This window comes from Monodelphis domestica, chromosome 1 (assembly GCF_027887165.1).
Source record: "Monodelphis domestica isolate mMonDom1 chromosome 1, mMonDom1.pri, whole genome shotgun sequence".
NCBI classification, from domain to species: domain Eukaryota; kingdom Metazoa; phylum Chordata; class Mammalia; order Didelphimorphia; family Didelphidae; genus Monodelphis; species Monodelphis domestica.
This window is the reverse complement of record NC_077227.1, coordinates 75,666,984-75,694,091: the sequence shown is the minus strand read 5'-3', so window position 1 is coordinate 75,694,091 and position 27,108 is coordinate 75,666,984. Positions and strand designations below refer to the sequence as shown.

The following is a 27,108-nucleotide window of genomic DNA, read 5'->3' as shown; positions in this document are numbered from 1 at the left end:
TCCAGGTGAAAAAGAAAACATTTAATTTAAAATAATACAGAATCAAATTGATCCAAATAAAAAAAATGTTATCTGAATAAGCAAACAAATCTAGAGGAAAGGCAGGCTCTAAGTAAACCGGAAAAGAATCTAGCAGAATCAGTGGCATTTCATATCAAATATCACACTCAAACAGAGGGGGCAAACAATCAGTGAATGCCTAAAGGGGTTCAGGTTCTCTTGTTCAATCCCTTGAGGCCCAGGACAGAAAAAAGTAGTTTTGCTACGGCAGTATCAGTGGCTGCCCAAGTGGAAGCCATGCATGCCCTTCCCTCTATCACGCAGTACACACATGCCTGAAATAAGACAATCTATTGGGGAGAGGCAGGAAAGCCTGACCACTGCAGAAGGGAAAAGGGGAAGAAGTCAGAAGCAGAAGTGAAGTGCTAAAGCCCACTCAAGAACCAAACAAGTGCAAGAACACCAAGATGGTAGTCACGTCAGGACCCTTGGGTTCTAGGCCTGGTTTTGCCATAAACCATTGGGCTTGTACTTGTACGCCCCATCCCTTCTCTGGGTCCTAGTTCCTTATGTACAAATGAAGAGATCGGGTAAACGACACAGGATGACTGTTCAAAAAACCCCAACCACCTTCAAAACTGCCAGGAGCCGAGAGGCGGAACTCCTCAGGGTCACTGCTCCTCCACTGACCCAGTGCTTCTCCGACAGCATCCATAAGGCTCTCTCCAGTCCTGTCCTCTTCAGCCCTTGGGTGTAAGGACTGGACAGGTCAAAAGTTCACACTTTTAAGATTTAATAACTAAGTGGCATCGTGGAAAGAGCTTTGAAGCCGGGAAGGTCTGAATGAGAGTCCTGCCTCTAACCCCTACTGGCTATATGACCCTGGGCAAATTCTGTGGCCTATCTAAGGCTGTGAGGTGTAGGGAAGGGGCTGACCTACACAGGGAGAAGCATCAATGAGATCCCAGGGCCAGGCTGTAGCCCCACGAGTCTGGTTCAGTCGTGCAGTATGTTTGTGAGGGTACCTGCAAGGCTGGCTCTTGAGAGAAGTGTGATGGAAGCAAAATCTTTTACTTCTTAAGGAGCCTCTACCCCAAACACTTACTAATAGGACAAAACATCCCGTCACTTTAATTGTGTTAAAGAATCATTTAGGTGTACGTTAGCTCTCCAGTGTGTTAGTAGTGCCTTTACTGGGAGCTATGCAGACACAGAATTTTAAAGTTGGAAGGAACTTTAGATAACAGTCAGTAAAATCTCAGTTTAAAAACTGGAGCTTGGTGGGGCTGCCTGACTTACCCAAAGCCACGCTGGTGGCACCGCTGGGACTAGAACCCATTTCCTGACTTGTAGTCACTTTGCTTCTGACTCTTATCAGCAGCAGGAGAGCCCCAAAAGATTATGTGCCAGAAGAAAGGAAACATTCCTGTGAAACCTCACTTCTATTAGAGTACAGCATCCCAATGAAAATTCAAAGGGGTCAAAAACAGGGGGAACACTGAGGGAAAAGGGGCAACTAGAGAAGTTCCTTAAACAGTAAGCACAACTAGTTCACACTTTGTTTCCCCAAAACCCTAAGACTGAATCAGAATCAAAGTATCTTAAAAGTTGGAAGGGATCTTGGACAGCATGTTAAAAAGCAAGTGACAAATAATTCCTTTCTAAAAGTGACTGGTTTTAGGTGTGAAGGGTAGTTTCGTTTGAAAAAGAATCGGTCTCCATTTTTTTTAAACCTTTACATTCCATCTCAGAATCAATACTGTGTATTGGTTCAAGGTAGAAGAGCCATAAGGGCTAGGCAGTGGGGGTCAAGTGACTTGCCCAGGGTAATAGGAAGTATCTGAGGCCAGATTTGAACCCAGCACCTCCTGTCTCTAGGCCTGGTTCTCAATCCACTGAGCCATTCAGTTGCCCTTGTCCCTTCATTCTTGATCATTTGTTCTACCACATCATTTTCTGAATCCAGTGGGAGGGAAAGTCCAAGTCCCTATACTCCCAGGGAGCTCTCAAAAGCCCAGGCATGGCCACAGAAAGTGGCTGCCCTGAAGATCACTTTGGGATTCGTCGAAGTTCATTCATAAGCCAAAGGGCAACGCTGAGCAAAGCCAGGGAACCTGATTGGTGAACTGCAGCCAAAGGAGTTGGAACATACATTAGCAGAGTACTAATGCCCAAGCCCACCTGTTGAAAAACAAACCAAGAAAAATAATGGATGAGAACAGTAGTAATTGTAAGTAGTGATTTTAAAAAGAGACTGAATATGAATAGCCAAGATAAGCTGCATTTCCATCTTTCCCATTAGTAGTAAATGTAAAAGAAAGTGGGAACATCCCATAATAACCAATGGCATAACATTGAGCATGTCTAAAGAGGGCAAAAAGGCAGATAAGTACAGATAATTCAAAGGGAGAGATACAGTCATGCTGAAGACCCAAATGCATTTTGGGCAAAAGCATGGAGTGGCTCAGCATTGTGAAAACGCTGTCTGTTAGTAGTCACATTTGTGGCACGAATGTGGAGTTTTTGTATCTCTAAAGATTGTAGAGTCATCGAATTATAGACTGAAGGCTGGCAGGGACTTCAGAGGCCACCTACTAGGCTAACTTATTCATTTTATTGAGTTAACTAGGGTCCAGCTGGGTTTGTAATTTGCCCAAGATGGAATGTATAGGGAATAGGGCCACCCCTACTCAGTTTCTCTATGATTCCAAAGTCCTTTCCACTACATGATATTACTAAGGAATTTGGGTTTCCAGCTCCTGATCCTTAAGCAGTACCCCAGTTATGAGAACCACAGTAGGGCTAGAAGGGCTGCAGATCCCTGATGAATAGCAGAAGGAGAAAGGTTGGGGAGGAAGTGACAAGGTAAGAGAATCCATGGTAGAAATGGGATGAAAAAAGGGATGGTAAAGAATAGGGAAACATAATGAAGAAAGATGAGGTGGTCTTAGAAGACAGTCCCAGGCACTGGTTCATGTATTCAGTCAATGTTTATTAAGCCCCTACTATGCTCAAGGTGCTATCCCTGGTCCTGGAGAGAATACAGACAAAAGGGATGCAGCATGGTATGGTGGAAAAGGTCCAAGACTTGGGAGTCAAAACTTGGATTCACTTTCAAGCTCTGCTTCTAACTACCTTGGCCCTCACCAGTCAGTGAACTCTCTGGGTCCCTGTTTCTTCATCTACAAGATGAGTGGGATTGTACTTTATGACTCTTAAGGTCTTAACAGCGCTAAATCCAATTAGGCTTTCCCCTCTTTTAAACTTCCATCAGTCCTACAAGAATCCATGATTTTGTCAGTATAAACACTCCCTCTATAACGAATAATCTTTGAGAATTTCTATAGACAGAAATATTATTTCCCCTGTAGAGTACCCAGGCACAGGTAGGCTGATCCTACTCCTCATACAGTCTGTCACTGGCCCACACCCAAAGCCTATCAATGCTGGTACAGCCCACACTCAAACAATCCAGGATCACCCTTAGGTCACGATAAAGAATTGGGGTAGGACTTAAACAGAAATAATGACTTAACAGAAGCAAATATTCATAAGGCTTGGACTATGAAATCATTTATCACACATTTATCTTTGCAAGATCTCTACTGCTCCTGGTTATAGGGTAGGAAAGTTCTGAATTGCCATCAAGAACATGCTCAGCCTAAATACTGTGATATGAGGGGAAAAAACCACTGAACTTAACATCTGGGCCCTGGCTTCCCATTTACCAGCTGTAAGATGATAGGTGAGCCCCTAGTCTCAGTTTCCTTATCTATAAATGAGATATTAGGCCATGTTCTACTTTAAATGAGATAATAAAGACAATCTGCATCAAAACTGTATTAAATGTCAGTTATTATTATCACCATCATCATGATAAGATTACAGGATCATGAGCTGGAAGGGTCCTCAGTCTTCATTGCCAGAGACACCCTTATCTTATAGAGGAGGAGCTATGGCACAGAAAGCTGAGAGGATTTGTCCAAGATTACAAAGGCAGTATGAACAGAGCCAAGATTTGAACCAAGTCTTTCAACCTTCAATCCAGTACTTTTCCCATTATGCCAAGCTAATTAAAGAAGTGGTAAATACCTGTGCATAGGCCACAGTCAGCAATGTTGCCACTGCCATTTTGGCCCTTCGAGGAAGGGGGATTCTCCGGGAGAGGAAGTAAAGCCCAGTAATGGCTGTGACTGTAGTGATTCCCTAAAAGAAAGGAAGAAGCTAGTCATAATGACTTTTACCCAATTTCTACCTCCTACCCCATAAACTCTAAATTTATGTTTTCTAGCAACATTATTAATGCTCATAAATAAAGATTTAGAGACCAAGAAATATCATTTGCAATGGAGATGCAAAAAGATTGGGGTAAAACTAGGATGGTTATCATCTCCACTATTATCTAATACAGTGTTAGAAATGCCAACTACATAGCAAAAAACAAGAAAAAGAAATTGAGAGAACAGGTGAAAAAAGAGGCAAAATTATCTTTATTTACAGATTATGATGCTTTGCTTAGAGAATCCTAGAAATTCAATGAAAAACCCAAGAAAAACAGTACTCCAATGGAACTGTGACTTTACTGATTTGACTGTTGCCTCAATGACTCATTCATGTCTGCCCATCCTATGGGACTTTTGTCTGTGGCTTCCCATAAGTTTGCCAAACAGGGTCCAACAACGAGCTGAGAGCCTTCATTTTCTCTTGACATTGTGAGGACACCCATGGTGACCTTAAGCTGCTACCTGTTATTCTTCCTTCCTCTACATAACTAGCCAATTTCTCTCTCAGTCAGGAAAATCTAGGATGACATCCTTAATCCAGTTATTCTTTGAAGGTCCTTATTTGCTATATGTTGCAGCTTGCTCATATCTACCCCATACCTCACCATGTCTCTCTGCAAAGCTTTCTTTTAGTTTTCTGAGATTGGGCAGTCATCTATGTCTTAAAGTCATAAAACCGATAGGGATTATCCATCTGTGTATGTTTTATATATATATATATATATATATATATATATATATATATATATATATATATATACACACACACATACACATACATACATCTGAGTCCATACACACATAGCTACCCACATGATGTATGTATGCACATGAATAATTATATGCAGATTTATATGTACTTATAATACCAGTGTGTATAAATGTGTATAACACACACACACACACACACACACACACACACACACACACACACACGCATCTGTGCCTGGTATAGACAGTACAAATGGATATAAGTTTAAGTCCAAAATTTAATGTGAGGACAGGCAAATGGGATTGCTTCTGGAAACTGCAAAGCTCCTTTGATGACCACACTTCTGCCAGAAGCAAAGCCTCCCCACCTTTCTTTAGTTTTAGGATTCTATCACTTTTGTTTTTGACCATGAGACATAGTGCACTACAAAATAATTAATAGCTTTAGTCAAATATTAAAACTCTGGAAATTATCAGCCTATCTGTACAAATCCAAGAAGAGGTACAAAGAAAAATTTCATCAATATAACAGCACGCACAAAATATTTCGGTGTTAACCTACTATGACACATATAAGAATTATATAACTACAAATATAAAAGACTACAAAGCTCTTTGCTAGTGTTTATGATTTTAATTCTTATTTCTTGTCTTACCCTTTTCATATTCTATCATATTCAATCCAACATATTTTAAGGACCTGTGTGCCAGACTTTTAAGTTAGGCTTTGGGGATACCACCATCTTTTCAAAGAAGCTTATATTCCACTGTATTTATATTATATCCCATTAGATAATAAGTGCCTTAAAGGCAAAGACTGTATTGCTTTTCACTTTGATATTTTAATGGTACTTGACACTTACCGGTTGCTTAATAAATGTCTGAATGAATGTTCCTTGGGGTGAGGGAGTTTTGTTTCTAAATTTGTATTCCTAGTACCTTAAAAAGGGTCTTGATCTTGGTAAGCCCTTAAAAAATATTTGTTGGAATTAACTCAATCACCATGTGTGGTAGAGACTATAATCTCTTCTGACTGGGAGGTTGAGATTGGTAGATATCTTGAGTTTGGGAGTTCTGAGCTGCAGTGGGCTAAACTGATCAGCTTACACTAGCTCATGACTAGTGAGCAGAGTGCATGTCTACACTAAGTTCAGCATTAATTTGGTGGGCCCTTGGGAGAGGAGAGGCACTAGGCTAAGGAGGGACGAACCATCCAAGGCTAGAAATGGAGTAGGTCAAAGGTTCTGTGCTGATCTGAGTGGGACTGGGCCTGTGAGTAGCCCCTGTACTTCCAGCTTCCTTATAAGACAAACATACCAGGATTCGGTGATCAAACTGCACCATGGTTGGATTTTCAAAGACATTCTTAAGGACTGGAGAGAAGGTAAAGAGGTCCTCTGGGATCCATCGCTCTCCCATTTTGGGGAAGGAGTTGTATACAAGTCCAGCATCCAAGCCTGCTACAAAAGCTCCTGTAGTTCAAGATACATTTAAAAACTCAAAATAAGGGAAGCCAGTAAATAGAATACTTTCTACATGTAAAAAATACAAAACAATATCATATAATTTCTTATCTTGGTGCCATATGGTGGAAACAAGAAAAGTGATAGAGGTATACCGGTAATCAATCCACAGGCATTTGTTAAGCCTAGTGCTAGGAACTGTACTAGACTCGGTGGACAGAAAGACAAAAGTAAACCTGCTCATGTGGAGATCATAGATGCATACTGATGTGATGTATCGCATAAAAAAACAACTGCTGAGGAATAATGGATGTCTAAGAAACCCAGAAAGGCAGGTTGGGGTTGGGTAGTAACAAATGAAATGAGCCAATGGCAATAGAAGACACCAGGAGTTTAATGATTAGGAGTGACATGGCCATATTTATAGTTTAGGCAAATCCCTTTGGTTGTGCTAAAGGATCATGAAATAAGCCTTATCCTTGCCAGTACTCCATTTGAAAAGCACATTAGGGAAGGTTTAGACAAAATTATGAATTAAAGATTCAAAATGGACTCTTCAAATTCAAAATTCAACTGTGGTATCTCTCTCATATCTGGGATAAAGGCAATGCTTTCTCAGGAAAACATCCCTCATGTGACAAAAGACTTGTAAATTAAAAATGGAGAAATGCAGACTCATATTTAGGAATCAAGGACAGGAAAAAAGGGTTATGGGGACAAGAGAGAGAAGAGGAGGCAAGGGGGTTGGTGATAAATAGAAGACAAGGGGAGATGGGACGCAGGAGGAAGGGATGAAGAACCAAGAAGGGACCACAGAATGAAATCATGGTAGCATTCAACTGGTAGCAAGACTTCATACCTGAAAGAGCTGTAAGGAAAACCAGGCCAGCTGTCCCATGAGCAAATCGCCTCAGCTGTAGGAGCTGACGGGTTTCTGGCAACTATACAACAGAAGGAAGATTAATCACATAAACAAATAATATTGCAACATCTAAAAAAAGGCAACATTTTTTCAAAGTCAAATAAAAGTGAAGAACAAATACAATTAAATGGATATTTTAGGAGGTTAAAATACTTTACAATGTTTGAAGAGATCTGTCCTAAGAGACAGGGCTGTTTTATAGAGTATTTAATGTCTAACAAATCCATTGAGTATTCACCAGATGAGCACATACACAGCAGAACAAAGGACTATATGTAAAAATGAATTTTTAGGTCATCTTTCTTGTTTTTTTAGAACATAAACATCAAATTTAGTGATATTTTCAAAGCTCTCCTGTTTGAAGCTCTTTTGAATGTCCTTTGGTTCTCTTCTGTGCATTTTAAATAAAGTTTCAGGGGTAACTAAGTGGCTTAGTGGATCAAGAGCCAGGCCTGGAGACTGGAGGTCCTGAGTTCAAATCTGGCCTCATATATTTCCTAGCTGTGTGACCCTGGGAAAGTCATTTAACCCCAATTGCCTACTCCATTGCCACTCTTTCGCCTTAGAATGGATACTTAATTCTAAGACAGAAGGAAGTAAGGGCTTAAAAATAAATAAATGATGTGTGTGGAGGTAGTGGTGTCATTATTATTATAGAATCTTTTATCACCAACCCCAATCCTCCAATTAAAATATGAGAAAAAAAAATCCCTTGTAGTAAACCAGCAGAGACAAACAAAATTAATCACAATATTGTCTATAAACATATTTCTCTTTTTGCACTTGAGTCCATCACCTCTTGGTCAAGAAATGAATTAATGAAAAAGACATTTCTTAAGCACTTTCTTTGGCAAAGCACTGTGCCAAGTGTTAGGGATATGAATAGAGAAGTAAGACAATCCCTGCCCTCATAGAGTTCACATTCTAACAGGGGAGATAATACATATGAAAAGTTTCAGCTACAAGTGAGAAAGGGTCCCTGGTCCTTAGGATACAACAAAAAACAGATGCTAATACTTCTTTTTTTGTAATTTCCACTGATAAAATAGTATCGGTCTCCAAGGTTGATGCGTTTGACATGGCCAAGGTTGGGGACAAGAACTCTCCTTTCTGGGTCTTTATAGCTGTGGTTGCATCTCCACAGGGATTTCTTCCCAGGATGGTGACTGTGGGCACTGAGCTAGAAGCTCAGCACATTGTTATTTCCCAGGCTTTTGGACTCAAAAGTCTGAAGAGAAATAGCAGTCCAGAGAGTGGTAGTGGTTTGATTTGCCTGGTGCATGCTGCCTTTGGTCCTGCCTACCTGGTAGATAGCACTTGGTGGAGGGGGTGGTGGGCCCCTTCTCCACAAGAGGTGCTTCTCCAGATGTTGGCCTTGAGGGCTAGCTTAAAAAACCTACTCCATCTTCAATCCTCTACAGAGATTCCATTGATCAGAGTTTGGAAGACTTCCAACACTGATTTTCACTTCTTTATGTGAAGATTGGATTTAGCTCTCCCCTGATTGCAACAATGAAGGTACTTAGCTCTTCCTTTATTGAAAAGATTAAATTGTAATCCCCTGTCTATTTTTAGGTTTTAATTCCCCAAAGTGTTAACTCAGTATTTAAAGCAGATCTACCTATTTTAACTACAAAAAGGTGCGAACTAACTACTAAAGGTGATTTAACCAAAAAAGGTGTGAACACCCATTTCATATATTGAATGGGCAGTCCTGGAGAGGAGCGTCTGCTGTGATTGGTAGATGTGAAATTTAGGGGAGGTGACACAAGAGAAAAAGATATTTAAAAAGAGGACCACAGAGGCCAGAGAGAGAGAGAGATCTTCAGGCACTTGGAGTTGGATGAAGAGTGAAGAAGAGTCACTTGGAGAGACTTCAGTCAGTCGCTTGGAGTCAGACTGGAAGACAGACACTTGAGGAGAGACTGGAAGAGATACCCAGACTTGGAGTGAAGACAGTTGGCTGTGGTACTGGATCCCTGGAGGAGCTTGTGCAGGAGACTTCAGACTGCTTTCCTTTTAGATGGTCACTGTGGTGAGTGTAAAGGCTGATTTAGTTTCCTTGCCTTTCTGAAGGTGTGAACCTTAAAGAAAGGCCCATTGTCTTGAGACTCTTTTCCCTGATTAGGGCCTTAGAATTTCTACCTGGCTCAGAGGAAGCCAGAGTTTTTTCTCTCTCTCTCTCATTCCTTAATATCTTCCCTCTATTGTAAATAAACTACTATAAATTCCATTCTACTCTAGTAATTCATTTTGGGATTTAGAAATTAAATCCCTGCGACCACCAATTTAAATATTCAGTCAACCATAAAAATTTAACATTAACAACACTGTTGTCTTCGTACAAGTCATTCTGGTTTTGCTTACTTTATTCTGAATCAGTTCATATGACCCAAGAGTCTCTCAGATCTCCTTTCATCATTTCTTATGGCTCAATCATATTTTGTCACAGTCATATACCACAACCTGTTCTGCCAAATACAGCTAAAAAACAGAAAAGAAACATGCAATGGGAAAAAAATCTTTACAGCAAGTTTTGCTGATAAGAGACTCATTTCCAAGATGTACAAAGAACTGATTAAAATCTATAAGAATAATAGCCATTTCCCAACTGAAAAATGCCCAAAGGAAGAATAGGCTAATTTTCTTTTTTTTTTTAATTTAATTTTCTTTTCTTTTTTTTTTAAACCCTTACCTTCTGTCTTGGAGTCAATACTGTGTATTGGCTCCAAGGCAGAAGAGTGGTAAGGGCTAGGCAATGGGGGACAAGTGATTTGCCCAGGGTCACACAGCTGGGAAGTGTCTGAGGCCAGATTTGAACCTAGGACCTCCCATCTCCAGGCCTGGCTCTCAATCCACTGAGCTACCCAGCTGCCCCCAGGCTAATTTTGTAAAGAAGAAATCCAAGCTATCTAAAACCATATGAAAAATGCTCCAAATCACTAAAACTGAGAGTAATGCAAATTAGAGCAACTCTGAGGTTCCATGGAAGAGCAAGAAATATTAGAATGAAATCAAAAGTTTTTTTTAATTGAAGAAATTATAATATATCTAATATGAAAAACAAATGATCTGGGAAACAGGTCAAGAAAAGATGAGGGGCAGGTAGACAGTACAGTGGACAGAGCGCCACTTCTGGAGTTGGAAGAAATGAACCTGGGTTCAAATCTGACCTCAACCACTTCCTATTTGTGACTCTTGGCAAGTCACTTAATCCTGTTTACCTAGCCTTAAATGGTCTTCTGTCTTAGAACTGATATCAAGTAGGGAAGGGTTTTAAAAAAGAGAGAGAAAAGAAGAACCATCAGACTATTTGAAAACAATGATTAAAAAAGAAAGCCTGGACACTATATTCAGAGAAAGCACAAATGAAACCTGCTCCTCCATATCTCCTGTTAAGTGTGCTGTATTTCTACAATAAACAGTATGAATGTCAACTCTCCTTTGTCCACTTCAGATTAGAGTTGGGTTCATCCAATGCTTGTCCTCTCCCCCCCCCCTTCCCTCCACCATGTATGGATATTATTCTCACCTACCCTAAATAAGAGAAATAGAGTTCTATTTTCTTCTTCCTACTTTTGACCCTAGTGGACTAGAAATAGTACTTTCTATACTCTACTTCCTATATTCCTTTACTCTTGTCCTCTCTTAAAAATGATAAAACAGCACTCAATTTGCCCCCAAGTCCTCTTCTTTTCTTTAAAAAATTTTTTTTTTGAAATTTCTTTAATGCTCTTTGAAGATATTGAGATCTGAAGAGAAACATTTCTTCTCTTCCCTCCAATTGCCCAAATAAGTTTACATTTCCGGTTTCTCTGGACTCTTGTGTTTGCATTTTATAGTTCCTCAACTCTGATCTTTTATCAGAAATGATGGTCCGCCTTCTATTTCATTAAAGGTCTATTCCCCCTCCCACCTGTTCCCCCTCTGCAGTATTTTACTCAGCTTTATTAAGTTATTCCTGGTTTTAAGCCTATTTTTGCTTTATGGAATACTGTACTACAAGATCTCAAATTTACCAATGCTGCCAAGCCTTTAGTGATCCTAACTGTGCTTCTTTCTGGATAACTGCACAGTTTTTTTCTTTGACATAGGGGTTATGGAGTTTGGCTGTGACATTTCTAGGACTTTTCCTTTGGAACTTTCTTTCTGGGGGTGGATCAGTGGATTATTTTTACTTCTACTTTGCCTTCTGGTTCTAATATAAATGGAAAATTACTTTTCAAATCTACGAGAGTTTATTAATTTCTCTAAGTTTAGTTCCTGAATCCATATGTGAAACAATAATTCCCTCTACAATGTACCCAATAATGGGTCATTCAGTCTTTGAAGATATCAAGTTGTGACAGAGAACCTAGTCTCTCCCAATGGAGGGCATTCCACTAGCTTTAATGGAGTTTTTTCTCATGTTAATTCTAAATTTACTTCTTTGAAATTTCTATCCATTGGTTTTGCCTTTTAGGGCCAAGGTCAAAAAGGTCTAATTTGTCATTCTACATGATGGCCCTTCCAATATTTCTCCCTTCATCTCTCCTCTAGGCAAATTGTTCCCAGTTTCTTCAACCAATCCTCCTGAAATTATCTCCAGGACCTTAAACATTCCAGCTTTCCTCTTCTGAATACTTTCCAGCTCACCACTGTCCTTCTTAAAATATGGCACAAAGAAATATAACAATCCAATCATGGTCTGCTCAGGGCATAGTAACAATTGTATACCATCTTCTTACTGTTGGAAGGTATATCTTGTAAATCTTGAAATCTCTCAGACTTGTGAATGTTAAAAATTTCCCCATCGGGGAATTCTTAATTGGAACAAATTCCCTACTGAGAAACATTCCCCATTTTGATGTGAGAACTCGCCAGGATCAGAAATGGGAAGACCTCTACTCCAACCGTACTTAAGACTACTTTAGGGGAGAAAACTCCTTGCTATGGGAGGACCCCTACTCTACCCGTACTTAAGACTGCTTTAGGAGAGAAAATTCCTTGCTAAACAACGAAAGTACTTGGACCCATGCTTATAATAAAGCAAGGAGTTCTTTGAGCAAGGCCTGTTTTTAGAATTAATACAATGGGATGCTAGGTACCTAAAAGGATTGGGCAAGTTTTCTCTTGATGAGATTAGCTGACTCAGCTGTGTTTTCTCTCGTTCAGACTTACTGAGGAGATTGGTCGACACAGCAGCATTTTTTCTGATTCAGACTTACTGAGGAGATTGGTCGACTTAGCAGGAATTTAGATGGGCAGTCCTTTGGAAAGCGTCTACAGTGATTGGTAGATGTAGGGACTTAGGGGAGGTGACATGGGAGAAAAACCCCTATATAAGAAAAAGCAGAATCTCTTGAGAAAATATCCTTTTGGAGAAATCCTTTTGGAGGATCTCTGATGAGGATCGCTTGGGAAGAATCTCTTGAGAGAGGCTCTGGAGAAGGGAAGCTCTTGGAGGACAATCTCTAAGGAAGTCTTGCTGGAGCTCTCTCTGGTGAAGTCAGCTGAGATGGAGCTGGCCTGGTGTCACTATAATCCTTGTTTAGGCAGACCTTGTGGTGAGTGTTAAAAGACTGACTGACTGATTCTCTCTCTTAAGACTCAGGTCTAGGCCATATTGGCTTGAGGCCCTTCATAATTATTCCTTTCCTACTCTTTCTCTCTTTCTCTAATTCCTCATTATGTTATTAATTAAAAATCTCTATAAAACCCAGTTGACTTGGGTATTTGAATAATTGGGAATATTTCCCTGGTGACCACCTTATATTTGATTTAAAAACCAAGACACTGTAGTGAAACATATTTTCTGCAGTCAAATTTACTCACCCTCTCTTATATCTATCACAATTTATATCTTCCACTATTTTAGTCACTACAGTTTAAGACCTCAACCATTTTAAATCTCACAATCTCTATTAATGAATACCAATTATTAGCATTATTGGTCGACATATCACTTTTCTGATTTACAAAGAATCAGTAATCTACTCAAACCTCTAGGTCTTCTTCAGGCAAATTGCTATCTAGTCACACTTTCCCCATCTTAGTTACAAAGTTAATTTTTTAAATCAAAGTTTAAAATATTTTTAATTTTTTTCTATTAAATTCAAAATTATTAGACTAAGTCCAGCATTCTAGATTGTCTAAATATTTTTGGATCCTATCATTTACTGTGTTAGTTATTCCTCCCAGCTTTGTCATCTGCAAATCTCATAAACATGTTATGTTCAAGTCACTGACAAAAATGTTAAATACTAAAGTCAGGGGGTAGTAAAGTGGCTCAGGGGATACAGCACTGGGTTCAAATTTGACCTCAGATACTTTCTAGTTGTGCAGCCCTGGGCAAGCCACTTAATCCCATTTGCCTAGACCTTGCCCTTCTGTCTTACAGAGTTGTTCCAAAGTCCAAAAAGGTATACAAAAATATACATATGCATATGTATTCATATGTCTATCACAATCAGATCTCTGAGGCATTCTTCTGTAGACATCAAGCCATTATTAAGTATTTTTTGGTTCCAACCATTAAACTATCATCTAGCCCATATCTTTTTGTCTTGGTGAGATGTGAGAGGACAGAATGCTTTGCTAAACTTTAAGAAAACTTTCTACAGCATTATTTATGTATATTAGTTTAGTAACCTGTCCAAAAAATAAAAGAGATGTGTGGCTAGTTTGGCATGACCAATTTTTATAGAAGCCACTGGTTCTAAGTGATTACTGCTTCTGTTTCTGGATGTTAATTATCTATCTCTTTAATAACCCAATCTGGACTTATCACAGAAATTAAAACCAAGCTCTTGGACCTATAGTTTATACATTAGACTCTCTGCCTTAAAAAACAAACAAATAAACAAACAAACAACCAGGAACAATATTTACCCATCTCCCACACTGTGGAAACAGTAGGGGCCTCTTCCATTTTCCCATAATCTTTCAGAGATCACTATCATTGGTCAGCAGTCATAATTGTCAGTTCCTTCAGATTACTTGAGCCTGAACTCACCAAGAGGCAGCTAGATGATCTCTTGCTATCTCCCTACTTAATTTGAGTTTTAGTTTCCAATTTTGCTTTGTTCTTTGCAATCTAAAGACTATATCACTTGGCAGAGAAAATAGAAACATTTTAAAACCTCAATAATTCTGTCTTCTTCCATGCCATTGTTCCAACCTTCTTTGAATTTTCTTTTCTCTAAATATGACTTTTTAAAGTAATGCTTTTTGCTATTTTTAGCTGTCTTCAACCTCAATTTAATCTGAATTTTGGTATACCTGACACTATTCTTGTAGGACTGTGCCACACTTTCAAATTAATCCCTACTTCCTGCCCTTTTTTCCTTGTCTTCTTAAAACTCAAGATGGTCAATAAATTAGTTCCCTGTGCACCCATATCATTCTCCATGGAGACCAATGTGCATAAAAATGATAGCTGAGAGGCTAATGAATGAGATTTCTGAGAGGGAGAATATAGAAAGAAAAGCAGAGTGCTAAGAGTGAACTCTGAAAAATATTCACATTTAATTGGTAAAAAGAAAATGAATGATTAAGAGTTATGAGAGAAGTATCACAGACACCAAAAGAGAAAAGAGTTTCAAGGAAGGAATGCTTAATAGTGTACAAAAGCAATGAGAACTGAAAAAGACCAAGCACTTAGGAAATGCCTCGAATACAGTTTTAGTAAGATAGATAGTAAAAGCCAGATTATAGGTGATGAGGAAGGGGAGAGGATTGTAGGGAAGTAAAGGCACCAAAGGCACACTTCTTATTCTCCAAGTCTGGCTGTGAAAAGTAGGAAAGGAATAAAATTATCCATATTTTCTACATTAAAATTTTAATTCTGGGCTGGTTTCTCACTGACACACAAAACATTTAAGTATAGTCTTTCCCAAATGTCAGGTGGTGTATGCTTAGTAATATAAATGAATTTGAGTATGAGAATGAGGAAAAAATACAACTTCTGAATAAAAATTCATTGCAAAAATTAACACACACATATATACCTGTTCTCTACATGAAATCTAGTTCTCTTCTACCCTTAAAAAGGCCTTATTTCACCCTCCCATCTTACCCTGTATCTCTCTTCCCTTTTACACTCAATCTCCCAGAAGTCATCCTCTCTTGGTGCACTCATATCCTGTCATACTTTCATTGTCCAACTTATTCAACTAGTGACTCCACTTGGGCTACTCTTACCTTTCTGCCTACTTCTTCCAATCTTTAATTCTTTCTCTTTCTTGCTCTACTTTTTATCCAGGGCTATTTTTTGCCATTCTAGGCTGATGATTATGCTTTTCATATCTGCTATAAAGTGTAAAAGATGATGAAAGTATCATGTAGGTACAACATAAAGGTGTCATACCTTGCTTTTATATATTAAATCAATCCTGTAAAAGATATAAATAGGGTCCTTTAACTAATGTATAGAACACATAATATCACATTGCTAAAGTAGTATGCATAAATTATATTGTCTTGAACTCGACAAGTAATAAAGACATAACTAAATATATAACACTTTTCTTATTCTACATTACTCTAGATTCACAGATAATTTTTTCAGCAGCCTTTGGGTATTCACAAGCCAAGTGTTTAGGGTTTGGTCTTTTAGTGAAGGATTTTTAAAATTAAAACCCTCATTTTCTGTACTAGTAACAACTTTATGTCAGAAGGGCAAGGGCCATGCAAATAGAGTTAAGTGGCTTGCCCAGGTTACACATCTACAAAGTGTGTGAGGCCAGATTTGAACCCAGATTCTTCTGACTCCAGGCCTAGTGCTCTATCCACTGTGCCAATCAAATATCCCTCAGAAGCAGTTTTTAAGCAAGAACTTGTTTTTTTTGGGTTTCTTTTAAGCTGTATCTAACTCTATCTAAATATATTTTATTTCCCTTGTAATCCTATTATTTGTCTGATACATTTAAAAACACTGTTGGATCCAGGACAGAAAAAAAGGTAAAAAAGCCCTGCTCCAATAAGATTTCTTCCAACTTCATTATTTAAAACTTTTTCTTCTTATCATCTTCAATGGACTTCATTCTACACTGGCATGCTAATAAAAAGGCCTGCCCTTAAATTTTGCCTTAGGGTAACTTGCTTCAGATCTCTTACAAAAATGATGTAGTCTTCTATAGATATGACTTACTCAGGTCCTAGAGTTCAATGCTCCTTTCATTCTAGGCTATATTGAATTTCTAAGACACTAGTAATCTTCAGTATAAGAAAAATTTTACTTAGGTCAACCATCATCTATCTGTGGTTCACTAACTTCTAAATCTTCAGTTAAGTAGTATTCCTCCTTCCCTGACCCTAGGATCACTGCAAAACACAAGTAGATGCCACAGGAGTTATCTGTGTAACAGATACCTCCTTTTACCTTTTACCTTGTCTCGAGGAAGCAACAGGGAGAGTGCAGTCCACAAGCTGGCACAATAGAGGACAAGAGCAGAGCCCAGGTGAGCAGCCAGGCGGTACTGGCTCACCCGAGGGATATCATGAGAATCTGGCTTTTCTTCTAATCCACTCTTCACCATATACCACCCCAGCAGTCCCTAGCAACAAATGGAGGGAGATCAAGATATAACATGATTCAACTTAACTACATATCTTGAGGGAAATCATTTAACTTTATTTTGTTTTAACTTTCACCTCTAAATCTTGTATAACTCACCTGGAAACAGACTAAGCCACAGAGAGAAAGAACACGACCTTTCATGCCAGAAGTAAGCCAGCCCCTTCTCCAAAAGTAGGCAGCAGGAAGGATGTATGCCAGGCCCACAATCCGTCCCCACATTCGGTGTGAGTATTCCATGTACCAGATAAATTTGAACTCTGCCAAGGTCATGTCATGATTCAAGCTAGGTGAGAGAGAAATCAATAAAGGAGCATAAAAGAATATTTTCTTAGCTATACCTCAAGTTTAACATGATAAAACAAAGGTGCAATTGCATGCATTAGAACTAAGCAACTGGATGGCGCTGTAGTGGATGGAACACCAGGTCCAGAGTCAGGAAGACTCATCTTTCTGAGTTCAAATCTGGCCTCAGACACTTCCTAGGTATGTGACTTAGGGCAAGTTACTTATAACCCTGTTGGCCTCAGTTTCCTCATCTGTAAAATGAGCTGAAGAAGGAAATGGCAAACCACTTTAGTATCTACCAAGAAAACCCCAAATGGGGTCATGAAGAGTTGGATGTGACTGAAAAATGACTGAACAATAGCAATACCACAATTGCACAACCTTGTAAAATAGGAAACACTTTTCTCCGAAGCTAGAAGGTTACCCCTTGCTAAAGAGATTAAATATCAGAGTATGCCTTATTTGTCAATAGGAAATTTCCATTTCCTATTCCACACACACATATATATATATATACACACACAATCTCTCTCTCCCTTCTCTTCTCTGTCCCTTTATCCCTTTCCCTGTCCCCTCCCCTACCTGTCCCTTTCCCTCTTTCTCTTTCTCTCCCTTCATAATATCAAGCTGCACTAATAAGTTTAATGTCCAGAATCCAAGAAGCCAAGTAAAATATTTGACCTAAATACCATTGAAATCTTCAATACATATAGCATTTTCTTTCATTATAAGTAACAAAACAGTAAATACAGATTAGAATGCTCCTGTATGATGCATTTTTTTTGTTTTCCTCTATACTTCCACTCAATAAACTCAATTCAATTCCACTCACCAAACATTTGGTGTTTATTTATATCTGCAAGTTATTGTGCTTACATTTTAAATTCTGGAAACTGCTGGTATTTTTGGAACTCTGTTTCCCATTCTTCTTGGCTTGTAGGTGGTTTCATCTCCTTTATCAAGTGCCAGTCTACCATGGAAAGTCCAGACTCTGTCAATCTCAGGATGGAAATAGAAATGGATACTATTAACATCTTAAAAGAAATCTATTGGATCCATAACTAATAGACTAAAGTGATAAACGTCTGAATTTAAACCTGCCAAGAATAACATTCTGCTTTTCTTCCTCTATGAATTTTAAAAAATAATTTTCCATATAGTCATTATCAAGCACAAGTTTATCTCACTTTTTTCTTTCATCTTTTTCCTTTCTTTTCCTCCCTCATAAGCTATAGCTGACTCAGTCAATACTAAATCTGTTAAAACCAAATTTTCCTATTAAAATCTACCATTCTGTACATGTAGAGGCTTAGAATTTCAGATCTAAAAAAGGGCCTGAGATCATATAGTCCAACCTCTTCATTTGATGGATAAAGAAACTGAGGCACAAGGAATTTACATGATTTGTCCAAGTTAGTGACAGCGTCTCATATCTGGTTTCTGTTTTGTGCTCTTTTCAATTTGTATTACTGTGCTCTTAAAAAATACCCATAATTATTTGTTGTTGATCATTTGTGTTGTGTATGACTCTCCTTGACCCCATTTGGATTTCTTTTTTTTGACAAAGACACTGAGTGCTTTGCCATTCTCCCCTCCTTACCCCCCTACCCCCTCGCTCATTTTATAAATGAGGAAACAGACAAAGTAGTTTAAGTGACTTGCCCATAATCCCATAGCTAAGAAGCCTCCAAGGCAATATCTGAACTCAATTTTTCATGACTCTAAGTCCCGCATTCTACTCATTGTACCACTTGGCTGTCCCCACATCAAAATTATAGGTCCCTTCTTTTAAAGGATAGCAAATGAGGCTGAGTTATTTTGTTTTACTGTGAACTGCTCACCTAGTCACTCCACCAAGAATAACTGCTCCTGCTACTGTTCCACTGCAGACCAAGAGCCAACGGCCCATAATCCGCTCGGTTGCCTTCGTGGGGATAGGCACTGCCCTCCTTCCAGACTGTAAAGCTATTTCGGAGGCAGTACTGTATTGCCTTTGCAAGAGAGGGAGCTTTTGCCCATAATGGGAACCACACTAAGGATTAAGGGAAGAAATATTATTTTAGCACGAAAGTGAGGTCTAATATGGTAAACCTTTACACTTAGTTTGCTTCTCTACCATATTGTCTTGTCCAATTCTTACTAAATTACTAATTCCTTGAGGATAGGGATCATATTTCATCAAACTCACAAATTATTCTGGTATGGTTTTCAAAGGGCTTTTTCCACAACTTGGGAGGCAGTACACAGTAACTAGAAGCAGCTGGATTTAGAATCAGGAAAATCTGGATTGAAGCTCTACATTAGACACTTTTAAGCTATTTAGAACTTGGAGTGTCAATGATCTGTCTAAAATGCAGGTTCTCCTTTGCAAAATAAGAATTAGATCTGAGCTCCCCTCTAAATCCTGAGCTCTGTATCTACGATCCCGTGAAGTCAGAGCTAAGAATCACAGTTCATCATTTTCTTGATATATCTCTAGAAGAGATCTTACTTAGTTCCTACTCTCATTTTTCAGATGAGGAAAAGGAGGTTCAGAAAACTTATGAATTCTGATGGGTACTCTGTATTTACTCATTCAGACATCAAGTATTTACTAAGTTTCTCCTGTTCCAGGCACTGGAATGAATAAAAGGTGCCGGAGCTGGTAAGTAGCTGAATTGGAAATAAGATCCCGGACCTCCTAAATCTAAGTTCTGCAAGTTTTCAACTCTAATAATCTCCTCAACATTTATCTTTACGTCTTCTCTAGAAGCAGGCACAGTGCCTTGTACTCATTCATTCAAGAAGGCATTTATTGAGCTTAGTATGTGTCAGGATCTAGGACACAAAAACATAAAGAAAAAATAATAGCCATCATTTCAACAACCCTGTAAAAACTATCACTATTCCCATTTTACAGTTCAGGAAACTGAAGCAGACAGAAGTTGAGATTTGCCCCCAGGTCTTCCGGATTTCAAGACCAGTTCAAACCATTTCGCCTCCTAGTTACAGGTTCCTTGATAGTAACAATGAGGGTTAGTATTTGGATAGCAACTTAGGGTTTGCAAAGCGCTTTAAATACATCATTCCCATTTGATTCTCAAGGAACTTATTTTCTGTTGGGAGATGGGGCCATGTGCATAGATAAATTCAAAGCGAATACAAAGTAATGGTGGGGTAAGACAGTAAATGAATGACCTCCCAGGGATGCCCCTCCAAGACCACCTAGGACTCTTCCATACGCTAGCTCCTCCCAGCCCTTTTCACCTCCTGTCCTCCTTCCCTCTTCGCCTTGACTGATCCCAGACTTATGCTTCTCCCTTATCCTGCAATCCTGCTTTGATCCTGAAAGCCTTGTTGGGGCGCCCGTACCCGAGGAGCCCCCCTCGTAGCCAGGAGACGGATTCCTGGACTCGTGAGCACCGCCTTTAGAGGAGAAAAGAACAACCGCAGCATCGTGAACTGTACTGCCGATAGCCAAACACAAGCCACTCAAAGTCAGCGTCCCACAACACCCTTCCTTAGCGGCCCCACGTCTTCTTCCTTCCAAAAGGGAAAAGCACTTCCGGATCGCGCAAGTGCCCGGGCAGGTCCCATCGCAGGACCCTAGTCTAGTCATGTGATAACGGAAGCAGTGGCGAAGTCGCCTGAATTTGACGCCTGCGCCTGCGCCTGCTCCGCTGAGGCGCTCGCTCTGGAAGGGGTGGGTCGGGGAGGCGCGGAATCGTTGGGGGCGCGTGGCCCGGGGCGGAGCTTTCATCGCGCAGGCGCGTCCCAACCGCGTCTGCCTTGGCTGGTGACTGTGAGGATGAAAAGGCGGGCGGTTTGCAGGGAATCTCGGCAAGGCACCTTAGTCCCGGTGCAGCCAGGTAAGAGCCATTGCAGGTAGACTGTAGCCTCCAGGGATGCTGAGGTGCTTGGTTCGTGTGTCGCAGAGAGAGAGCGTCAGGTTCGAATGTGGGCGTGCCTGGGTTGACCTTGGGCGAGGCCCGGGCCTTCCAGGCCTCGGTTTCTCCCTCTGTAAAATATGAGGGCGGGGAAAGGTTTGGGGCTGGACTGGAGTCAGCAAAGTGCTAAAATGCCCAGCCTGGCATACCCAAGGGAAAACAGGGGAAGCAGTGCCTGCCCTCAGGGGGCTTATGTCAGCCGGCTGCTGCTGCTGCGGCTGGATAAATCCCGAGTTGGAATGTGGCCTCCGACACCTGAAGTTGATCTTTGTGTCACCCGGGACTAGGCACTTCCCTCTTGCCTCAGTTTACTTATTTGCAGAATGGGATTAATAATAGCAGCTATCAGCCAGGCTTGTTGAGAGGATAAAATAAGAATTTGTAAAGCAATCGCTGTATATGCCATCACTGCTACTACTTAGGAACACAAGTTTTCCATAAGTGAGGAGTCTGTGTATATATGCACGTGTGTACATATGTTTTATATGTAGATGTGTACTTGTATATTTTATATGTATATGCATGTGTGAACATATTTTATGTGTGCACATGTGGACATTTCTACAAGTAATCATGTGTATAGATGGGTGTGTGTGTGTGTATACGTATTTTAGATGTATTGTGGTCATATTTACCCATGTGTGTTTATACAGCTCACTTCTCTCATGCTCCCAGTGTGTGTCCTTGAGCAGATCACTTCATCTCTCTTGCTAGTTTCCTCATCTGTAAAATGAGGAAAGTTAGACTCCTATCAGTAATCAGCCAAGAAGCATCTAGGTGTTCTAGTGAGTAGAGAGCCAGACCTGGAGTCTGGAGGACCTGGATTCAAATGTGGCCTCAGACACTTCCTAGGGCAAATCACTTAACCCTGTTTGCCTAGCAAGAGTTGTTACTGGGACAGAAAGAGTTTAGGAAAAATAACTAATCAATTAAAAAAAAAAACCCTTTACCTTCTATCTTGGAATCAATACTGTGTGTTGGTTCCATGGCAGAAAAGCAGTAAGGGCTAGGCAATGGGGGTTAAATGGCTTGACTAGGGTCACATAGGTAGGAAGTATTTGAGTCCAAATTTGAATCCAGGACCTCCCATCTTTAGGCCTGGCTCTCCATCCACTGAGCTGTCCAGCTTCCCCCATTCAATATTTATTAAGTGCTTACTATGTACCAGGCACTATGCTTAAGCATTGGAGGGTCCTTCCAGTTCTAAATATATGGCCTTGTGAACCTGTTGATCAGAACTGGTAATTAGTCATTTGAAAGCACCTGAGGCAAGCAGCATTCAATACATCCTCCCATCAACTCCAGGATTATTTATCATGCCTCTCTCTTCTTCATATGTTGTTTACATGTTGTTTCCTACCTTTGAGTTCTCTTTGAGAGTAGGGACTGGGGTTTAGGGGGTGTGTATACCCCCCCTTTTTTTAAATCCGCAGTGCTTAATACATGCCTAAGATATAATAGGTGCTTAATAAACAGCATTTGATTTGAATTGAGAACAAGCCCAGCAGGAGAAGTGCTGTCTCCATATAAGTTAAAAAACGATGTGTAGTCTATTGGAATTATTTTCACAAACACCAGTTACCCTGCACCTAGTTAGATCTCTGCTTAACAACTGGAGAATCTTACCAGGGTGAGGGGTGGAGAGGAGGGTCATCATTTGTGAATGATGATATTGCTGTTCTAAGCTACTATGATGCTGATTGGGGGTAGTAGAATATACAGTTGCTGGAGGGCTCTCCTGATAGTTTTGTTTTTATACCTTGTACCTTCTAGAAATGACAGGTGGATTTCTTATGGAAATTTGTGTGGATTCAGTGGAGTCGGCCATAAATGCAGAGAGAGGAGGTAAAAGAGGTACAGGGTGGGGGATATGAAGTATTCTGAACTTTTCTCACATGCTTGCAAACTGACCATTAGGGAATCTCTCATAATCACAAGTACTGGAAAACTGGGTGCCTCTCTGATCCTCTATATCATTTGTAAAATAAGCAGTGAAATGATCTAAGATCTAACTCTAAATTCTGCAATTTTGTGATTTGTGAAAAGTAACTGTGAAAATAAAAGCATCCTTAAAGGGGAGTGTGAAAGGATCATCTAGTTCAACCCCACAATATGAAATTGAGAGCCAAGAAGATATTTCCATTTCTTTCATTTTACCGAGCAGGAACCTTGGCCTAACTAAACCTAAAAGATGACTTCAGAGATTTGTTACTATCATATAAGCTAACACATTGTATCTCTTATCCCAAGGCCACTTTTGTAAGCGTTGCCTAGTTAAAAAATATCTCCCAACGTTTCTATAACAGGCTTCTAGTTCTTTGCCACCATCCTAATTTCAGCTTGCATTTTCTGCATCCTCAGAACCTTAAGTTTTCTTATTTTGAACTCTGGATAGGAGTTAACTCACCTGTGTCCTGATCTTAGTATAACTTGGAATTACTCAAAACCATAGTCTATACTTTTCTGTAAGAAAGACTCAGTGTACCACTGTGGTTAATCTAGAGACTTATCTCCTATTACTAGGTCTTTCCTTATAGACTCCTATTGAAATTTGAGTGGGATATTAACTTTTAGATCCTACTGTGATTGATTTGCTCCAGCTGCAAAATGTAGCTGGACCAAGATATAGTTTCTTGTTATGATGATTACTTACTTGAGTTTCTAGTAAATACACATGGAACAAAGAAAGTTTGATTTTGTTTGGAATAGCTAATAACCTTTAAGCTCTTTTATCACAGGTGCTGGTCGAATTGAATTGTGTTCTGGTTTGCTGGAGGGAGGAACTACACCCAGCATGGGTGAGTGCCCATTCTTCTCTGTAGCTCCTTATAGCCTAGAGGAGTTATTAAACCCCTGGGCCTATACCTTTCAGGTACATAACAAATATTTTTGGGCTTTTTGAATTCATTTCTTTTTTTTAAACCCTTACCTTCTGTCTTGGAATCATTACTGTGTATTGGGCTAAGCAATGAGGGTTAAGTGACTTGCCCAGGATCACGCAGCTGGGAAGTGTCTGAGGCCACATTTGAACCCAGGACCTCCCATCTCTGGGCCTGACTCTCAATCCACTGAGCCACCCAGCTACCCCCTTGTTGAATTCATTTTACTGTTGCTATTGCATAATTGAGTTAAATGTATCACAGATGTTGAGAACTCCTGACTTGTAAAAAAAAAAAACACCTTGAGTAAGGGTCAATGGACAAAAGGCTGATCTTGCAGTCTGGAAGACTCGGTTATGTCCCACCTTTGGCACATACCAGCTTTCTGGCACGGGACAGGTTATTTTAACCTCTTGATACTGGTTGGTAAAGAAAGTGCCGATCTGCATTGGTAGAGGAAGCTCCTTGCTAGAGCCCTTCTTCAATGAAATTACAGATCCAGTCCAAAATCCCCCCCAAAAAAGAACAAGAGGTTTTGGATTTGTGTGTGTAACCTTAGTACCTTTCTACCTGGGCTCAAGTAATTTCATTTCCCAAGGCCTTGATTTCCTCACATGTAAAGTAAGGGTGCTGGACTAGATGATTTCTGTGGTCCTTTACAGCTCTAAATCTCCATTCCTCCCTTAGCTAGCTCCTACTGTTTCTTCTCTATGTATCTCCATGTCTAGATCTTTGCATGGCTACTCAAAACAGAATTTTTTTTCTTTTATTAGAGGAAAGAACTTTCATTCTGAGGAACTAAGCAATTTGCATTTGTACATTTTGAGAACACAGAACTTGGACCATTAGAGTTGGTTTTAAATAGTGCTTTAGGGGACTCGGGAGGAAAAGCTTGAATCTCAGTGATCCACTGGCAGAACTTGGAGACTTGTAGTGGTTAGATCATTAGGTGTCACCTACCAGTAAAAGAACAGAATATATTGTGCAAGATTCTACAAGAAGTTTTTTTTGGAGCCTTGACTGACAAGTACTTGAAAGATTTCAGTGTCATTCTTTGCTGGTTTCTAAAATTACAGTTGTTGTCTATTACTCAGCCATAGCTCTTGTGCATTTTTCCATTTTTTTTCTCCCTTCTCACCCTCTATTTACATTTCTTTTGACCTTGGCAGTTTGCTTTTCCTTTTCTGTTGGAGGTGGTGATATTAAGGAGCAGATTGAAGAAGCCAGAAATATTCTTGCATTATGTTTATCTCTAAGAGTTAAGAGTTTATTGCCCCTGCTTGGCTTTTTATCTTTTTACTGTGCATTCTTGTAGGTATGCTACAAGTAGTTAAGCAATGTGTCCAGATCCCTGTCTTTGTGATGATCCGGCCACGTGGAGGGGATTTCTTATATTCAGACCGTGAAGTAGAGGTCATGAAAGCAGACATCCGTCTTGCCAAGCTTTATGGAGCTGATGGGTTGGTATTAGGGGCATTGACTGAAGATGGACATATTGACACCGAGCTCTGCATGGCACTTTTATGTAAGGACTTAAAGCTGAAATGGAAACACCTCTTAATTACCAACAATGTGATTATATCCATATGTATTCAATGTGGAAAGACTACTTGATTACATACCTATTTTTTCTAGTCATCTTTGCCTGTATCCGTAGCCAGGTCATTTCTTAAAGATGGTGCTTAGAGTAGGGAAGAGCCATTAAAGACCACAGATAGAAGTATGTAAAAGGTAGAATAAACTTGGTTGTCTAGTGTGATTTCACTTGAAGAAAATTTCATTAATTTCTATTTGTAACTCCTTGCTACACAATATTTGATGAAAGGCCATTGTCAGGCAGCCCATTAGTACCATTCAAATTCAACTTAAATGTCCAAAACCTTTGAAAGAGGCTACTATACATATGTCATGATATAAGAAGAAAAGACAGCAATGAACCCATTGGAAATACTGATAAGGAATTCAAGTTTTGATAATTTTGTTTCAATGACTTTTAAAGTGTGAAAAGTACAATAATTTTAATTTGAACACGAGTTTGTTCATTTGGTTTGTCTCCAATCAGTGTTAATAGTCCTAATAATTTTGAATGCTCTTAAATGTTTTAAAAATTTGAACAGATTTCTATATATGACCATTAAAACATACATTAAAGTGTATATGCAGAAACTGCTCCATTTGTAAATGGACTGTTTCAGCTGCAGTATTTGTTATACAAGACCTCAAGTAGAGAGAAAAAAATTGATGACTTTGAAGATAGCAAAGTTACTAAAAGCATTTGTTGACATGAAAAAGAATGATTTAAAAATTCAGTTAATTTTCAAAAATAATTTATCAAGTTAATAAAAATGAGTTTTTAAAGTTATCTGGTCCAAAATAATAAAGTTGTTTTTAATCACTTAACTGTTTTGAAATCCAGTTGGTGGTGGTGGTTTTTTTTTTTTTAATTCACATCATATTTAAATTAGTTAATAGTGTTTGGAAATCTGGAATCAAAGAGGGTTTTTTTCCTCCCTACATTTGGTCAGACCTATCTGTTTTATGGCCTGGCAAGCTTGCAGAAATGGTCTCCATGTAGTCTTAATGCACATCTACATATTGGCCTGAACATATGTGTTGACTAGGTGACTAACGCTGATTCTAGTTAAAAGTCATGTCTAAGAATGAGTCGATTATAGCATTGTTTAGAAACCTTCAGCATTTTTTTTTTGTTAGGATAAGACCTGAAATGTATGATAGCCTTTATTAAGAATAGCACCATGAGGGAGTGAGCCATAGCTTATTTCCATTTCTCTCCCAGTACCTAGTACAATGCCCTACTTGAATTTAAACTGAATTGTCAGAAGAATCATGGTAGGAAAATGTTAAGGAATGGTTTGGGGGATGGGAAAAGGAGAAGCTCAAAGCAATGTTTTAAATTGTTTTAAATATTAGTTCACTATTTCTTTGGTATTGTTGCCACAACTAGAGTAACTGTGGAGTCTGAGAGAGATTCCTCATGACTTTTTTTCCTGTTCTATTAAAATGAATGTTAAACTGTGTGATAGTCAGGGTGGGAGAGGTGGGTAGGAGTATGAGGTAGG

The 27,108-nt window shown here is 39.4% G+C and overlaps 2 protein-coding genes across 2 annotated transcripts in view; one reads left to right on the top strand and one right to left on the bottom strand.

Annotated features, from left to right (window-relative positions):
• Nucleotides 1-20,852, bottom strand: LOC100020587 (cytochrome c oxidase assembly protein COX15 homolog). Its single transcript, XM_007478646.3, has 9 exons — nucleotides 20,575-20,852; nucleotides 19,065-19,255; nucleotides 18,100-18,222; nucleotides 17,035-17,221; nucleotides 16,748-16,915; nucleotides 7,317-7,398; nucleotides 6,312-6,466; nucleotides 4,093-4,206; nucleotides 1-2,181 (listed from the first exon to the last, which is right to left on the bottom strand). Exons 1-9 carry the CDS (start codon nucleotides 20,656-20,658, stop codon nucleotides 2,050-2,052), a joined length of 1,236 nt encoding a protein of 411 aa, XP_007478708.1. The 5' UTR covers nucleotides 20,659-20,852; the 3' UTR covers nucleotides 1-2,049.
• The window catches only part of CUTC (cutC copper transporter), a 22,608-nt gene continuing 16,349 nt past the window's right edge, over nucleotides 20,850-27,108 (top strand). Inside the window, exons 1-4 of the mRNA XM_001372976.4 lie at nucleotides 20,850-21,071; nucleotides 22,923-22,994; nucleotides 23,888-23,947; nucleotides 25,344-25,553. Coding sequence (XP_001373013.1) covers nucleotides 21,011-21,071; nucleotides 22,923-22,994; nucleotides 23,888-23,947; nucleotides 25,344-25,553 — 403 coding nt within the window. The 5' untranslated portion in view covers nucleotides 20,850-21,010. The remainder of the gene's footprint in view (nucleotides 21,072-22,922; nucleotides 22,995-23,887; nucleotides 23,948-25,343; nucleotides 25,554-27,108) is intronic.